The 18,035-nt window shown below is 54.2% G+C and overlaps 1 protein-coding gene across 1 annotated transcript in view; it reads right to left on the bottom strand.

The window, feature by feature from the left end:
* The window catches only part of FHOD1 (formin homology 2 domain containing 1), a 32,161-nt gene extending 14,137 nt beyond the window's left edge, over nucleotides 1–18,024 (bottom strand). Inside the window, exons 1-3 of the mRNA XM_026080989.1 lie at nucleotides 17,848–18,024; nucleotides 4,356–4,462; nucleotides 4,093–4,157 (exon numbers count right to left, since the gene is read on the bottom strand). Coding sequence (XP_025936774.1) covers nucleotides 4,093–4,157; nucleotides 4,356–4,462; nucleotides 17,848–18,018 — 343 coding nt within the window. The 5' untranslated portion in view covers nucleotides 18,019–18,024. The remainder of the gene's footprint in view (nucleotides 1–4,092; nucleotides 4,158–4,355; nucleotides 4,463–17,847) is intronic.
* Between the last annotated feature and the right edge of the window lie 11 nt (nucleotides 18,025–18,035).

The raw sequence follows: 18,035 nt of genomic DNA on the forward strand, positions 1-18,035 counted from the left end.
TTGATATTAACCAGCATTACCTGCAATGCTGTAGCTGAAATTTTTCGGATTTTGCATTATCAAAGGTAGCAGAAACCAAGTTATTCACCAGGGGATTTGCAGGAGGAGCCGCAGCATGCCTGGTCTGCTGTGGCTCTCACACAAGAGTTAGCCCCAAGGCAGCTAGCAGTCTTGCAGGTAAATGCAGGAGCCTCATCACTGCTCCAACGCCACAGCAGCCTTACAGCTTCAAAAGAGAAGCAGGAAGGGGAAGAGAAGGCAGACAGCACGACACCAGCTGTTTGGGGACAATAGGACAGCCACCAATCTCCAGGCAGCAGAGGCTAGATGGAGACTACACGTGTGCACAGAGACCGGGTGCTACTGTTGACTTAAAACGCCCTAGCTGCTTTCCTGCCTGAGCAGCCACAGATGTCAAACTCAGAGCGTGCTGGGAGAAAGATGCTTGCTGGGAGCCCTGGCTACCTCCTTGCCTGGAAGCAGTGGGCAGGAGTCAGTAGCAACAGCCAGAACAACTTTGGGCAAAAGGAGAGCTGGAAACCCCTGCTCCGAACAAGCAGAGATTGAAGTCTTTAGGAGCCAGCATGGAGTTGCCAGTGGTCCCTGTCCCCCCGGCTGCCGCCACCACACAGCCTTTCACTCTGCTCCAGACCAGGCATTCAGCGTTGCCCCTCCTGCCTGTGGCCAGAGAGGGTCTGTGCTGAGGTCCCATATGCTCGCCCCATGGCCTTGTGCAGCTGAGTATTTTCTTTGGCCAGCGTGGAAACCTCTGCCCAGTGCAGAGTGCTGAATCAGCCAGAGAGGACTCATTAGTGCTGCTGGCTCAGTGCACCCGGGACATGGCCTCTGCCTCTCCCATCTCACACAGCAGTGGCCAGAGCACAGATTTATTTTTTTTTCATAGCTGTGGTGCTGGTTTCCTCCTGATTTCCTGCTCTGAAGGCTGAATCTGGCTCATCCCCTCTACAACATCCTGAGTTATTTGGGTCAGGTTATGAGCTTTAACAAGCCAAAAACAAGCTGTCCAAGGAGGTTTCAAGACATGCTGATTAGGGCTCTGTAAAACATGTGGTCCCAGCACCCACCCCCTCCATTTTATTGGGTTGTCAGAACAACAGAGACAGAAAGCAGAGCATCCTGGACCTCATCCGGTGCCTGGGAACCACTAGCAAAGAGCACCACCATGACCCCGGCCTTCCTGCAAGGAAAGGAAAGGGTGACACATGCTGGGGATGGGGGGCAAAGCCCAGCGAGGAATCCCAGCTCTTGGGCATGCAAGACGCTACAGAGCTGAAAGGGAACAAGGGCCCAGCATGCACAAACCCATGTGTCCACCCTAAAGAGCTTGCACACACTTCCCTGCCCTAGCCCCACCCAGCATTGCCAATAGTGATGGCTGGCTCAGGGAGCAAAGGGTGCAGACACGCCTCACAGGCAGGGAAGAGACCCTCTCCTTGACCATGTCCATGGTCACTGTCCGGCCAGGCAGACAGACTGCAGACTGGTGTGGCCAGCTGATGCTTGTCTGGCAACAGTCTGATCAAATGCTCTTTTTTTTCCCATGCTAAGGACAGAAAGACTTGAGACTTCCAAGTATTTTGCTGTTTCTCCAAACAGGATGCCTGAACCAGCACCAGGGCTTTCTTCTGCACATGAGCCATTTGTTTGTGTTCTCTAAAGCTAAATTTAGAGTTTGCCTGAATGACCCAGAATATTTGTAGTGTGTGAGCCTTTGGCTCCCAGCCTAAGAAGCACAAGTCCTGATCTCTGGGGGTGGAAGAGATTAACCCATGGGTTCCCCTTGAGACTGGTGGGGCAAATTTCCCCTGCGCTGGTACTCTGCGAAGGGCCAGAGGGTTACAGATAGGTTGAGAGTCTGGATCAGAGCCAGGAAAAGGGAGGAAGTACCCTGCAGCTGTGCGTGGCACTGTGGCCATGGTTGAGGTGGGAACATGCCATGTGGGGCTGGGGGCTGCCCAAGACAACCATATGGCTCAAACCCTGTTTCTTCCAGGAAAACAGAGCACAGACCTATAAGGCACCCACTGGAAATACCAAGCCGCCTCGCTGGGCCAAGCAGATTTATGAAAACCAGCTCACTCCCGGACACAGCATCTGCAGTCCTGGAACGCCCCGTTTCCCCCACCCCTAGTTCACCCACTCCTCTGCAGACAACAGTCAAACCGTGGCACAGGGCTTGGCAACAGCATCCCACTGGCTCAATGCTCAGTAAAGGTACTGTGCCCACAGGCTCCATTTTGAGGAGACAACAGAGCTGCTTTCAGCACATTCCTCCTTGGGACACTCATATCTGGGGAGCTGCTCCCTTTTTGAACTTCAGACTCCCTGAAATGGGTCTTCCGGAGTACCACCCACGACATCCATGTGGAAACATGCTCCTGGCCTTCAGAGGATGTCTGTTCTGGCAATCTGTCCCCTCCACTGGCAAAATCATAATGGGAAGAAAAAGGCTCACTGGAGCAAGGTCTTCTGCAGGGTCTTAGAAACAGAGGTGTGACAAAAATCCCACAGGAGCACTTAGTACCGGAGTTTTTTGAAGTATCTTCAAGAGCAACTCTCTTCTTCCCCCTAGAGCTCAAACAGGACAGTGGGGAGCAGAGGCCAGGACTCTGTCTGCCCCAGGAATGTGGCACAGCTGTCCAGAAACAATTCTTGCAGCTTTGCCATATTTTGCTGCCCTTTACCCTGTTTTCTACTCGCTCCCAAGGGAAGTGTGTGTCTGTGCCCTTGCTCTCTGCAATCCCTTCCCAGGATGGTCCTTTCCTCCTCACTGCTTTTCTCCATGTCACCTGAGTTAATCCTGCAGCATCAGCCCCAGGCAGCCTCCCATCCCCAGTTCATACACCCTTAGCAGGGTTCATATCACTGCTTGGAGGCAGGAGACAGCTGCCGCCAGGGGTGGGAAGCCCCTGCTCCTGCCAAAACACGTTTCATTGTCACAAGCCCTTCTGTTCTGGCAGAAACCACCAGGCTGAGCATGCACACTTTGTCCCTCTAGTTCCCAAGCAGGGGACCCACTGCATCATGTGGGCCCTCCACCCCCAGCATGCCCAGCCCAGGCTGCCACAACACCGGGAATTCCCTGGCTAGCAGTATGGCCACCCACAGGACACAGCACTGAGTGCTCATGGCACTGCCAACCCCAGCTTGCATCAGGCACCTTCACGGCCCATGCTGGAGGGGTGATGGATTGAGCAGGCAGCTTTCACCCGGTGCTGCTGGACCTACAGCCTAGGGGCATGGAGAATGCCAGGCCCTGTTCTGCCTCCCACCACCGGTGGAGATGGCCACCATCATGAGGCAGGCAAGGAGCTGCCAGAAGATGTGCAAAACAGGCCCCAGAAGCCTCAACCACAGCTGCCATTGCCTTTGTGTGGCTGACCTGGCCCCCTGCTCTCATGAGCCTTTTGTGTCACAGCAAAGCATCAGGGCCTTGGAAAGCTCCAGTTTCAGGCGCAGCAGCACTCCAGTTCTTGCCTTTGCACCCTCATCTCTCTAGATGTGTCCCAGCCTTCAGACCCACGGACCTGTCCCAGCTCTGCTCTGCTGCACCTGGAGTTCAACCAACGCAGGCAGGCTCTGCGCAAGGAGAAGGATCCTGCATGGGAGCAGCCCCAGCTGCAGTGCTTGTTATTTTCCCAACAAAAAGCCTAGTCAAAACTCAGGTCAAACCCTCCCTGACGCCACTGGCTCCTACACACTGACTTCTGCTGTCAGAGTGAGGGAACACAGCTGCAGAGCTTGCCTGCCCTTCCTGGGATTCAATTCCTGCTTACGGCTGGGTCAAATATCCCTAAGCAGGTCTCTGCAGTGTCATACCCAAGCAATGGCTCCACGTCACGTCCTTGGGGCATCCAGTTCACACGCACTGGGGCAGGCCCTGCTTACAGGCCTCTCCTGCGCTCTGTCACAGGGAAGGACCGGAGAGCTGCATGGAGCAGCTGGAGCTTATCTGGACTCATGCTGGCCCTCGGGAACAACACAGGGGCTCACTGGGCCCAAGCAGCTACATCTCGAGCAGCTCAGTTGGGTGGTCATGCAGCAGGGCTTGCGGGGCATCTCCTGACTCACCAATGATGGCATGGACTCGGACGGAGAGCTGTGTGCGCAGGATCAGAGTTGGCCGTCTTCCCTTTCTGGGATGAAAGGAAATGCTGTGTGAACACCCATGGCACCGAGAGCCCCCATCCCCCTACCACGGTCCCCCTGAGCTCCTCTCTCTTGGCACCCAGTGCCAAGCGCTCGCATGCTGTGGCAGGAACACACAGGGTCTCCACGTGTATGCTCAGGCATTGCCAGAGGGCCCAAGGGCCCAGTTGCCTCACATTGCTCACCTGACCTCCTCGTAGAAACCCTCCAGATCATCCTTCTGCTCCAGCAGGGACAGGTCAAGGTCCAGGTAGTGTCCGGATGGCGAAACCTGCAGGGTGCAGTCTTCCAGCTGGAGAAGCAGACAGCCCATGTGAGCAGCAAGCACTCATGCCTGCATGCCCAGCACCCACCATGTGTCTCCAGCATGGATGGCTACAGACACATCCCTCCCAGCAGCCCAGCTCTGGCTCCTGGAGGAAGCAAGTTCCCCCTGTCAAACCTCCTGTCTGCACCTTTGCTGCCCCAGAACTTTCAAGGGCCCTTGGGCTCAGTGCCGGACCCACTTGAGACTCTGTCCCTGCTCTGCTCTGCCATGAGTGTCAGGTTCAAGTGACCCATGATCATATGTCCCTACCTGGTTCCCTTTGATATTGCCAGCACTCAAGCTCCGTCTCCTGCTGGGAAATGCCTTGGTGACCTTGGCCCCAGGACACTAGTTGGGAAGCCCAAGATGCTGGTGCCAGGTTGGGAAAGCAATGCAGAGCACCAGGCCAGGAAAAATGCAAAGCGAGCCCAGCACAGACACTGGCCATGGTACCGATAGGCTCACTGCTTGCAGACCTCCTGCTTGGGCAGGATACCACTGATCCAGCCCAGGAGCTGATGCTGGAGGCTGACACATCTGATCCACTCCCTCAGGCTCCCCTTAGTCAGCAGAGGTGCAGCCAAGGTCCAGTTTATCTCCTCCCAGGGGCGGTTACTTTGCGGGGCAGATGAATTGCCTCTGTTCAGACAGTCCCGGTGACTGTTAAGGCACCCGGGCCACCCGGCTCACACAGAGACCCCACACCATAGCAAATCCCACATGGGTGTCCCAGCACTGAGAGCTCTGCCAGCCTCAGACAGGCCCACACTGGCCAGCCAGCTGTGGAACAGCGCATGCTGGGCCTGGCACAGGAGGGAGAGTGGGTGACTCACAAGGCCTGACTCAGCCTCCAGCTCATCAGGCTGCTATACAGCACCTTCCAGCAAGACAGGGAAAAGCACAGTCCGAGGCCAGGCTAGGGTAAGGCAAGGGCATCTTCCCCGACAGCCTATGCGCAGCACCTGCTAGAACCCTAGCCACCAGGCACAGCATTAACAGGTGCCCTGGCCACTGTGCACGGCACCCACAGTGCACCTGGGCCAACGCACACAACACCCCCAGCATGTGAGCCACCAGGCACCCGAGCCACCATGCACAGCACCCACAAAGTGCTCGAGCCACCAGACACTCAAGTCATCACAACACAAGACCCACAGCGCCTGCCTGGAAGAGACCCTGTTGCCCCACACATTGACTCTCCTTCCAGTCTTCCTCCTGGACCCTCCTGCTAGCATGGACCCATCACCTCTCTGGGTTCTCCAAGAAAGCTGGCATGGTTCCCAAGCAAGCTCTCACCACCAGCAGCTCTGCGGAAGAGATCTGGCCTCATGATGCTCACAAGCTTGTATCTCCCACAACCTTCTGGCACACTAGAAAGTGGGACAGAGAAGTTTGCCCTACAGGCCTGATTGAAACCAGAGGGACAGCAATATCTGTCTGACTTTGCCAGCATCCCTGCTGCTGCGGTGCATCTGGTCCTGTTCCTAAAATGTTTGCAGCACCTCTCTTGCACCTTGGAGTAACCTGTGAGCCTTTCCTAAGCTCTTGCTGCTGCAGGAAGCAGCCAGAGCAGCAATGCTGCACAGAAGTGCTATATAGCTACCTGGGGAGCTAAGGACCAGGGAACAGGAATAAAACCCTATTATTAATAAAGCTAATGCTGCAAAAGGAGCAAACAGCACATACTGCATACAGGGAAGACAAGTGGGACTGGTCAGCCCTCTAAAAATACATCCCTTCTCAGACCCAAACTACAGAAACCTCATGGTGCACCTCTGCGACTGAGATGCTCAGATATAGATGACCACAGCTCCTCTGACTTTATCATCAACAGCTGTCCCCCCCTACTCCTTGGGGTCAGGGAAAGCTGAGGATCCCCTCGGCAAAGACCAGTGCTGACCAACTCTGAATACAGCTCCTGCATCTCACTGTGTTTATTTTCCATTAAAACCCTGGTTTCTTGAGTCACAAGATTGCACAAGACTGCGTGTATGACTTTAGCATGAGCACAACTTCAAAACCAGAGGGAAAAGAAAAAGCTCCAAGTGCATTAAGATAATTAATGAACCGATGCCTGACTAAGGCTTGGGATAATTGGTAATTTGTCAGGGCACTGCCATTGGTTCATACACAATTGCTATATTGTTAGCATCCCACGCTACCTCCTGGGATGCTTGGCTGCGTTGAGCACGTGCAATAAGCCACCACACTGCCGGCTGCATCAGACACCCATGGCAGCACTGCACCAAGGATCTGGCCAGCTGGCACACTGATACAGCCTTGAGAACCTGCAGAACTGCTGCTGCCCAGCAGCACATTGTGGGAGACCAAAGCAGTGCTTCCTGCACCAGTCCACAAGGAGTCTGATGCATGAGCTCCTGGATGTGAGCTCTCTGGCTATGTAATGGGGTACTGCTAATGATGACCCCAGATAGAGTTCAGTTGCTGGGGAAAGCTTGAAGCCCTGCACAAGAGCTGTGCTCTCCTGGGGGATCTTTCTGCACCTTTCCAAGGTCAGGGAGCACATGGGTGCTGCAGCTTGCACTGGCAGCTGGCTCCAATCAAACACAGTGAGTAGCAACTCCCCGCACAGCTCTGATACAAAAACGTCAGCTCTGCTGGGCTGCCAAATCCCAGGCAAGCCAGAGTTAATGTTCATGACTCCTACTGGGGCCCAGTTACATGTCCCAGCTGGCTGCAGAGGCCAAGCCCCTGGAATGCAGCTGTGAGTTTCCCATGTGAGCTTGGCAGCAGCGGAGGTCCCCACAAGGGATGATCCAAAGGCAGAGCCCTGGGTTTGGATGCTAACCCCCAGGCTGAGAGCAGCCACAAGCACCGGCCCTCCTGGGGATGGACACAAGTTGTTCCAGGCTTGGGCTGCCCGAGGAACCCTCCTGGGGCAGCACTTCCTGCACTGGGGAGCACTGACTGCCCCAGGAGCCTGGAATGGGGTTACTACAGGGCCCTTGGATAATGTTTTAAGACGTGTCACAGGCCTATGCCACAGACATGCAAGACCTGAGCCCGGGCCTTGTGGTCATGCTGCTGGGGACAGCATATTTGGGCCACAGGGTACTGATAGCTCCCAGCACACAGCTGCCTCTCTGCTTCAAAGCCCCCGCCCCAGAAGGCAGCTTTGATCCATCTGCATCATGAGTGTAAAACACTTAAAATGGTCTGTGCTTTAACCTGGGATTTGTGAGTTACAGTACATTCACAGACAAACCAGAGCTGGGGGAAGTGGGAGAGCATCCCATGCTCAGACCTCTGGCATGCAGCTCCTGGGACCCCTAGCTAGCCCCACAGTGGCACAGACATCCTCCATCCACAGCACAGGGCAGTTTACAGGACTTATTCAGACCAAGACGACTGGGCTGGTGCCATCACTGGAGGGGTGCAAGGACCCTGTGCAGGAGGCAGGCTCCCAAAGGCCTCGAGAGGGTTTTCCTGTTTGTGTTAAAACCCAGCTCTCCACTTCGATGGCTCAAACCTGAAGCATGGGGAAGGTGAAAACACACAGGTCTCCCTAACCATACCAGCACACGCAAAGCCAAGCAGCTGAAGCCACCTTGAAGCTCAGAGAAGACACGCATAACTGGCAAGTGATTTCTCAGGGAAAGCCTGCTTCCCCCAGAGCAGTACTGTCCTCCCCAAACTGTGGGGGCATGCAATGGACACACCACCTGAGCATGTCTAGAGGCCTCTATAGCCAAGGCAGACAAACAGACAACCAACTAGACCAGTCTTGCCTTATAAGCCTTTCCTAGGATGAGTTGAATTTTTCTCTGCTGAGTGGCATCTGAACAACTTGCTCAAACAGGGCCGTCTGCAGTGTTAGGGGAGCCACATCCTCTCCCAAATGCAGCTGCTCCCATCTCCCCAGGAAGAGCTGCCAATGTCAAGGGTTGCAGTGCTCAGAAGATAGGATCACCACCACCTCCCGGAGAATGTGACACTGAGCCGCTAAGTCATGTGCTGGAGAAGCATCACAGATCCCAAGTGAGAGGCCCACAAATCCGTGGGCCATCCAGCTAGACCAGCCATTTCCTTGAACTGTCTTAGCAGAGCCTTGTATGAATAAACAGGGAATTTTTCCAGATGCCAGGAGGCATTTCTGGCCCGAGTCCTTTCCTAGTGGTGAAGCCAGTGCTGTGCCAGTGCAGATCCAAGCTTATAGTGAGCCCAAGTCTCCATTCTCAACCCCAGGCAACCCCGCAGCCAGCTGCCTTCCTGGCCCTGACTTGCTCACACCAATGGGTGCTGGTACCATCTGCCTTTGTGGAAACCAGCAGAAACGATGATCCTGGGCAAAAGCCAGGAGGCTATGCAGAGCACTTGCAGTCCAGCAAGGCCGTTGTGGCACCCTCACTTCAACTCCACCACGGAGCAAGAAATGAGACCACACAAGGGAGCAACGCAGCTTCTCTCGGCTCTTTTTGGAGACTGAAACAAAGTTGTTCTGCAGAGGTAATGCTTCCTGCGTAATGTTGGTTTCTATATGCATCAGCCATATATCACAGGGGTGCATTTCAAAACTCGCTTTGGGCTGCTCATAAGTTGACCCTGAGTTTGGTGCAGCTGATGGGGAAGAACCCTTCTGGGCTGGGATCGAGAGAAAATCCTCTGGATGCAGTAGTCTTGTGCTGCTTGGAGACATAATCTGTCCTGATTTCTTACACCCTGTAAGCAGGGAGTCTCCAAACCTCAGTGCTTTCCAAACCCCATTTGGGGTCTATGAGTCAAGTTGTAATTTGTTACACGTCCCAAATTGCCTATGGCTACACAGCATCTTGATTGCAGGTTTTTTCTCTGCTCATTAGAAATGGTGATGCATTTCCTTGCAAAAGTCAGGGTTCTGAGTAAGCGAGTCCTGCTGCCAGGCCAGTAAGTCAGACTTGTTCACATCTTCCCCAGTGTCCTCAAAGCAGCTCAAGCTTGCAGCACTGGCCGCAACAACAGCTTACCCCCTGCAGAGGCATTGCTTGAGAGCAGACATTTTAAGCTGAAACAGGAGTGCCCATAAAGGTGCTTAGCAACTAGCAAGTTAATTTAAGGGCCCTGGGGCTCAGTTAAACTGGTGCAGCTCTCTGGAACAGAGAAGCACCCAAGCAGAAGAAGAAGCCATGCCATGTTGTTCCGTGCCCTGGGGAGAAGGCAGGGCAGTGAGCTGCATGTTCCGGGGCAGAGGACTCGTCAGCACGTGTTTCCCCTGTGCCTCCGGGGCAATGAGCTTGCATTTCATTCATTGCCCTCTTGCAGCAGGACATGCATTTTAGGGCTCCTTTCCCCCAGGAGAGCAAGAAGCACACCTGGAAGGAGCCTGTTCTCATGAACATCAGCACTGGCAGTGGCGTGGGGACAGGCTGCTTCAGAGCCATCCTGTTTCAAGAACATGACTCTTCTGCAGAAATCCTAGCAGGCTCTTACCTCCCAAATCACTCACCTCCAAACACCAGCATCAACCACTGCCTCACAAATAAGTTGTCCCCAAGCCAGCATTAACCCAGCTCCTTCTTCCACCCTCACTTCCTACAGCCTGTCCCTGAATGCTGCCATGCTCTGCACTTTCTTGCTCCCCACCGTTTCCTGGGAGCTACAGCTGGCCCCAGCGCTGTCTCGATAGCAGAGAAAGCTCATGGGCAAGGCAGGAAAGGGACAAGCCATGTCTATATTCAGGCTGCACACAACAGCATCATACTCCTCCTGATAAGCCTCTATCACAGCAAGGCATGGTGTACACCAGTGAGAGAGGAAACTCCAAGGACATACAGTGAATATCCTTTATATCTGACAGTAAAGGAAACACTTCTCCTCCTTTCTAACACTTTCTTTTTTCAGTAACCACAATTTCCCAACATTAACGAACTGGCCAGCTCTCTGGCTCTCTCAACCATTGGAGCACATTTAAAGAAACTCTGGTGACAACACTTGATGCAGAGACGCCGCTCACCTCCTCATGCTGCCACTCAGCCAGGCCTGATGTAGCTGGCTGCCCTCAGGATGGAGACGAGAAGCATCCAGATGGGTTTCCAAACCAAATCAGCCCCAGCTGGTTAAGAAGAAACCCATAGGGCCAAAGGTGCTTTAAACACACTGCCAGAAGCTGGTGGGCAGACACCAGGGCTTGGGGCGGAGCGGAGCTGGCAGGAGAGCCAGAGGAATGCCAGGATTACAAAACAAAGACACAAAATGTGCCACGTGAGAGCAGAGCCAGCTGCGGTGGGGGTTAGTCAGCTCTGGAGCACCGAGCGCTTGGAGATACACCACACAGCTATTCTAGGAAGGATCTGGGAGTTTACTGAAATATTTATTACTTATTCCAGCTGAGGCAGAACTCAAGCTTGAGACAGTAGGGTACTGCTAAACACAAGGCACCAGAGTCAGAAATGCCCAGCATCACAAGCCTCTGCTCGTCCTTCCAAAACACAGCTGGATTCATAGTTTATATGGCTATGAAGCCTGTTCAGGATGAATTTTATATGATCTAAAGTATGGCCAGATGCCAGAGCCAAGAGCACTACAGAAATATTTGTAGCACCCATAACTCGTAGCATCGTACCCTACATGTTTAGGGCATTCACCTCTATTCACTTTATACACAAGCAAAAATCTCTTGCACCGTAGCTGATGCAGTACTGTTCACTCTCAGACACGTGTCCCAGGGTATAATGTCTGAAAAAGCTCTAAAACAGATTCAGCAGCACCTGGACTCAGCGCTGCAACTACCTCGCACAGGCAGCTGACACGGTCCCGCTGTATCTTCTCTCTCATCCTCATGTCCAGAGGCGACAGACAAAAGTAAGTGAAAGAGAGCCTGCAATTAGCAGCAGCCTGGATCTGGCACCATGGTCACCAGGCATGAGAGAAACCCTGGCAGGAGCAACCCCACCAGGCAAGCAAGAATAGTCACATTTCAACTGCCGTGATACGCTTTTGGGGCTAATAGGGTGGTTTTACTGGCCCAGTCCCTCACAGGATCACAGATTAGGGTTGGGGGTTTACATCCACACCCTTTTTCAGCCACACCAGAGGAGCAGCTTTCACTTTTTTAGTGAAAGCTGGAAGCAGCACAAACGGGCAGGGTTATGCCTCCTTGGAGTGCCGTAAGGGTGTTTATTAGCAGGCCGCTCAGTTACTGCCTCCTACCCTTTTCTGCCTGACAGATGGGAGCAAGTGCTGGTATTGCCCAGTCTCTTATCACAGAAATAAAGCAGGCTAGGAGGGATCTCTGGAGGTCACCTCGCCCAGCCTCCTGCCCAAAGCAGGCCCAGGAACTGCACACTTGCTTGCGCACTTCCCTCTCAGGGCACAGCTCCTCCATCTGGGGCCTAGGATAGACTCATTTCTTATCAACAGATCCCATCCCATTTTGTCTGTCATGCTGCAGGATACAACCTTTCAACCATTCTCCCGAGAAGCACTGCTCCCCAGCACAGAAGCAGTGATGGAGGGGAGCTTAGTTCTGGTGAGTGGTTGGTACCCAGCACCACCCCAGCAAGACCAGGCATCCAGCACGCTGCTGCGATGCTCGACATGAACACCCAGATACAGCTCCTGCCCTGGGACCCATGTGAACGATGAGGACTGTGCCAGGAACCAGGGAGTACTGAAAACTGCGATGCAGTAGGACTTTGGTCTAAATATTTAACAAGATGCAGAGAGAATCATTTCAAAGTAGTTAAATTAGTGGGGAGGCAACGCTGCTGATAATTCCCAGGCTCCACTGCTTTCACAGTACAGAAAAGCTACCAGAAGCACAGAGCTGACCTGATAATTCCCCAGACGTTCAACAGGACGTTCATCATCCTGCCGGCTGCTCTGAACGTGAATTCTCGAAGAGGACTGTAACCTGCCTGTTCTCCACTGCTATTTTTATATATTGATGTTGCTGCTTCTGACCCATCCTGCTCATCATTGCTCTTCCCCAGTGCACACGCAGGCATTTCTGCCTCTTCCTCCCATGCCAGCTGCTCCAGGTGAGCATATCAAACTGCAGCCCTCCAAGCAAACCCATAAGAAAGCACAATGGCTCCAAGCCCTCCATAACTTGCCTCCTCTCTACCCTCTCAAACCAGTCCCAGGCAAACTCCCCTTCGCTTTGGGGTCAGATTTCTCTGTTCACAAATCATTCGCCCAAAACAGCCTTGTGCCACCATTGCAAGTAGCTCTCTAAGCTGTCTTATATCTGAGGTCTTTGGGAGCTCAATTAAATGGGGCAAAGACCCTCAGTAAAGCTCCTTTCTTGTTTAGGAGCTGCTCTTCACAGCCTCCCTTTGGCCGATTAGGAAACAGAGAACAGCTAACCCCACCACTGCTGGTGGGATGGAGCTTGCATACTATATGCATGCCACAGGCACGCACTGAGCGCTCCCTCTCTCCAATAACTCTTCTCTTTTGTATCAGGACAGAGCACTTTCTGTGAGTGGAAGCACGACCTATCACACCAAAGCAGGCGAGCCATTTGCTCTTCCCCAGGTTTCCGGGGGAGGAGGGGAAGGAAGGCTCCAGCCAGCTCGGTATTGCAATTGTTTGGAAAATCCCTAGATTCAGAGCTGAGATAGCACTGCCGGGACACCAGTGCAGCACACAGGTCGCGGGAGCACAATGGCCTTTGGAGAACAAGGGGACAAGCAAACCAGGGTCGCTCATGGGAAATCCTGCTAGCGCAGGTAGTCAGAGACAGCTCGCTGCTGGCACCAAAGCCGCAGCACCTCAGCCCTGCCAAAATCAGCCTGCAGGGGAAAGCAAACTGATTGCAGACTGCCTCTCTGTTACCCCTTGCAATTTGGTTTGCAATCGCAAAAGGCCGGTGCAGCTACAGTCCATTATTCAGCAGGTTAGTTTGCAATAGGATGTTGGTTATATACAAGCAGTTTTTACATGGTTGTAGAAAACCACTTACATAGACCTGCTGGGTTTAAAAACACCCGTATCAAATTGAGTGAATGCCACCCAAAGATGCTACAAAAATGCTGGAAACTAGAAAAAGATATTATCAGCCTGAATCAGAACAATATGGCTGGCCACCATAGAGAATAAAATGGGAAGATATTTCAGGCACGAACACATTTTCCGGAAAGCATGAAAAAGTCATCAGCTGTGGGTCCCATTTAGGAAGAGGAAGCACTTAAGAGTGTCACTGAACAGGGAGCAGGAGAGGCTGTTGGATAGCCGGAGGCAGGAGACCCAGGCACAAGGACACACAGTGATGTCAGTGCAAGAAGCAGTTTGCGACGGCACATCTCTGCCCTGGATCACATGCCAGCTTTACCCCAGGCCTTGCTCCTTCAGTGAGCATCTTCACTGATCCTAGGGCGAGTAACTCCTCTGCAGGACCTCAGTCTCTCCCCGATGGTCAGTTATCCCCTGAGTGCCTGCATTTCAATTCTCCTCCAGGCTGGCTGGCCAGTGATGCCTATCTCTCTTCTGGCCTTTTCCTGCCCATTGTCACCAATCCCCCTGAAAGCCACTGTGGAGCATATTCTGCCGGGCAGCATGGTGGTGGCTCTCCGTGGCCAGCATCCTTAGGCACACTGCCCAGTGCACATCACATCAGGACAGGTCTAGCACTGGGCATTGCCACCTGAATTTTTAGAACAAGTTCTAAAAAGGAAAGGAAAATCTGGCTGTTCATTTACTAATTTTAGCGCAGCAAGTAATTGAGCTCCAAGCATTACCTGGCACAAAGGGCATGCCCAGATGAATAAATCTTCCTGGAGTTTGTGCCAGGGTAATGATGCCTGCGCAGTCTCCAGAGTGCCAGCTCCTAATTTGGACTGAAACGGATGGCTCGGGTAGCGTTGCTCCATGGGACACAGATCCTGATGCCCATGGTGAGAGGCTCATCACAGAGACATCGGCTCACACAAGCCCTAGCAAGTGTCCCAGTTTGCTTGTTGTCACATCAGGATACATCACAGCTGTCACACCACACACGACAGTCCTTGCTGGCTCAGGAAGGCTCCGTGAAATGAAGGCAGCATGGGATAAGAACTTGGTTTATAAGCTCAGAGCAGGGTCCTAGTAGCCCTTCCATGATTTTGCCAAAGACCACAGGGTGCTTCATGGAAAACTACAGAAGAAGCATCTGGCATTTGCCTTATGCAAGGAGCAGAGCCTAAACCTGTGTGGCAAAGGAGATCTTTTGCCCCACTTCCAAAACATCTCTGCTGGACAGAGGTCTTCAACATAGTACACACCGCTCCCCTTCCTCGGGAACCTCTCCATTTAACCGCCAGCCTCCTACGCCACCCGCGATGCACCACTCTGGCACTCCAGGATGGTGATCTTGTTACAGACAGCTCCTGCCCAGGGAGGAGAACACATGCCTGAAATTTGAGTTTGCTCCATTCGTCATGTCTCAGGCTGTTTGTTCCCAAACAAACTCCATTTAGTCACTGACTAAAAATCCCATGACTGCGACAACATGAGACGCTGCTGCTTTGCTCCAAGAAAAATGAAAATCTGGATAAAAGGGAGCTTGTTTGGTGAAGGCAAAGGTCTCACAACAAGTCCCTTTCTCCTGGCAGACCAAAAAGCTCTGCTCGTGTGGGAGTCAGGCATATTGAGCCGATTTCCCCGTCCTGCTGCCTCCAACTCTCCCACCTCACAGCTGTGGCTCTAGGAAGGGAATGCTCCTCCTCTGCCTGACTGGGCATCTGCTGTTCCCCTCCCTTGTCTTCACTCCTATGGCCCTGTGAGCTGCAAAACAGAGATATTTGGCCATTGCCAAAGTGGGGAAGGCATGCTGCCAGGTCCTGTGCCCCACACACATGTTCGTAAGAAGGAAAACAAGCCTGTCCCCACCTCAGTTCACAGCAGGGGGCGGCCACGAAGGATGGTCTGAAAGCATCACGCATATGGAAGAGACTCCCAAACTCCTGCAGAGGAGGGAGGCAGAGTCCCCCATCTCCTCTGCTCCCCATGCCCTGGGAGAAGGGGGCTTCAGGTCCCTCTTTCCCTCTCCCCCAGCCGGAGGGCATGGTGCCAGCCCAGGTTCAGAGATGAATGCAAGCAAGATACCCAGAAGGGCACCAGTGCCTCACTTCAGCCTCCTCCCTTCCTCCTGACAGCTCTTTCCTGTAGCAGAGAAAGCGGGTGCATGTGGAGCACAGACCCTCTGCTCACCACACTAAGGGAAAGGAAATTGCTCAGCACATTTTACTATGTGCATTACTTTCTGTGTGACCCTCAAGCAGCAAACTCACCTCCACTGCCAAAGGAAACCAGTTCTTCTGTGGGATAAGGGGCAGGTGGCCTTCCAACTCTTGGTGTGGCCCTGTTCTCCCATATCACCTTTTCAGGCCCTACATGCTGCTCACAAGCTGGGAGGCAGGCTGGGTTCAGGTCTGGAGTATTAGAGAGGCCGCTGCAGCCAGCATGCATCTCTGTCATCCCTGACTCATCTGGGGTAGATATTCAAGTACAATGGAGACATCAGCTCCTTCACCTTCCTCAGCAAGACATCACTGCTGGATTTCTTTCTGACCCAGTGGCTGCACAGAGCTAAGAAGTGCCCAGGTGACCCCAAGTCCACTGCTGTCTCCACGCCAAACAGGCAAAGCACACTAAAGATGAGGCATCCTCCTGACAGCCAGTGTGGAAAGGGAGCTAGCATAACACCATGTTTCCCAGCTCAGTCTCAGAGACAAAGCCATGCGTAGCCATTGTCCCTACTTCCCGAAGCACGTGAACGCTAATGGTTTTGCTATGTTAGAGCTCCTGTTGAATAGGGACTGGTCTAAACAAGCATATCCACTTCCTGTAGGAAGACTCATTCAGGGCCAGACAAGAAATGGCATCACCACAGGGGCTCATGAATCCCTTCCATGACTCACATGAGAACAGCAGTGATCGCTTCTGCAAATCCCTAGGCACCGCTTGGCTCCTGTCGGCAGTCGGGACTCACTGTGGCTCTGCCCACATTTGTGCCGGTCCCTCTGGACAACAGCTGCATCCCCATTCTCAGAGTACTGCCACAGCACAAACATGGAAAGCCCTGTCCTTCAGATGCGCTCACCAACCCCTCATTCCTTTCAGGGAATGGGTCGCAGTTTCACCTGCTTCCTCCCAAAGACATCATAGCCCAGCTTTCTCCAGCCCTTCCCAAGCCCCACCTTGCAAGAGTCCAGCCTTGCCAGCTGTACTCCCCTTGCAGCTGTAGGCTCTCACCCTCTGCTTTCCCCTGCTTATTCTCAGCTGAAAATCCACAGGTTTTAACTGTCCACTCAAGCCCTTGCTTCCCTTGCCCCATGCCACCTGGGAAGCTGCTCTTCGGCAGGGCATCTGGCCTAGGGCACACACTGTGTCCAAGCAATCCACAGCGCTCGAACAGCGGGGCCAGGGCAGGAGGTAGATTCAATTGCTCCCCAAACTGTGCTCACAAGCGGAACTAGTTCCTCGACAGTAAAGCAGAAGTTCCTGACATGACTCGGGCACTGAGGCTGGTGCGTCCCTGCCAGGACAGACAAGGGGGCAGAGCCCAGCCACAGCACTGCAGCCACAACCTGTTGCAAGAAGCACTGCAACAAGGCAGGTGTGTGCACCTACTTTCCCAGCAGCCTCATGCACAGGAGCATGGAAATGGCTAGGACCAGCCTCTCATCTGAGTGCACTTTCATTCAGTTCATAGCTGTCCCCTCTGCACAATCCAGCAGAACGGTGCCACTGACTTGGAGACAGCAGCTCATGCTGAGAGGAAGGCCTGAACCTGGTTCACCTGGCCACCACCAGGGTTATATTTTAGGGTAGTGACAAAGCTGAAACTCTGTGCAGCAGAGCACAGAAGACAGGAGGGGCACCCAGGTCCCTGCACAGTTGCACTGCCTAGCTCCCAGCACCATGTCAGCCATGGCCAGCACACGCTGTGCGTGTGGGATGGTGAGTCCCAGGGCTGCTGGGAGGCAGGTCCCCAGCCACAGGGCACTCCAGGCCCTCAAAGCTGAACAGCCACCCAGTGCTCCAGTGTCAAGTGGTGCCCTGGTGCCCTGTGCCCCGGTGCCCTGCCACTGTGGCACCCCAGTGCCCACCTCCTATGGTGCCATCATGCTCTGTCCCCTGCAGTGTCCTGGTATCCCAGACCCTCGTGGTGAGGTGACGTAGCGCCAGTCCCCCGTGCTGCCTCCTTGCCCTGGTGTCCGTCCCCGCTGCCCGTCCCTTCCGCTGCCCTGTCCCCTGAAGCGCCCCGGCATCCCTGTGCCCGTCCCCGGCGGTGCCACGGAGCACCCCCTCCCCGTCTCCGCGGCTCCCCGGTGCCCGTCCCGCACGGGGTCCCCTTGCCTGTTTCCCGCCGCCCCGTCCCCGCGGCGCCCGGTGCCAGCCCCCCCGTCCCCCCCCCGGTGCCCGGTGCCCGGTGTCCCGGGCGCCCTCACCGGCAGCGGCGCGCCGAGCAGGCGGTGCAGCGTGGGCAGCTGCGCGCCCAGGGCCAGCGCCTCCGCCACGGCGTAGACGGGGGCCCGGCGCGGCTCCGGGAAGCTCCCGCAGCCGAAGGGGTCCGCATCCTCCAGGTACTGCAGCCGGCACGGCACCACCGCCTCCGCCATGGCGGCGCCGCGACTGC

Source organism: Apteryx rowi, unplaced genomic scaffold, assembly GCF_003343035.1.
Source record: "Apteryx rowi isolate R43461 unplaced genomic scaffold, aptRow1 scaffold_531, whole genome shotgun sequence".
NCBI lineage: Eukaryota > Metazoa > Chordata > Aves > Apterygiformes > Apterygidae > Apteryx > Apteryx rowi.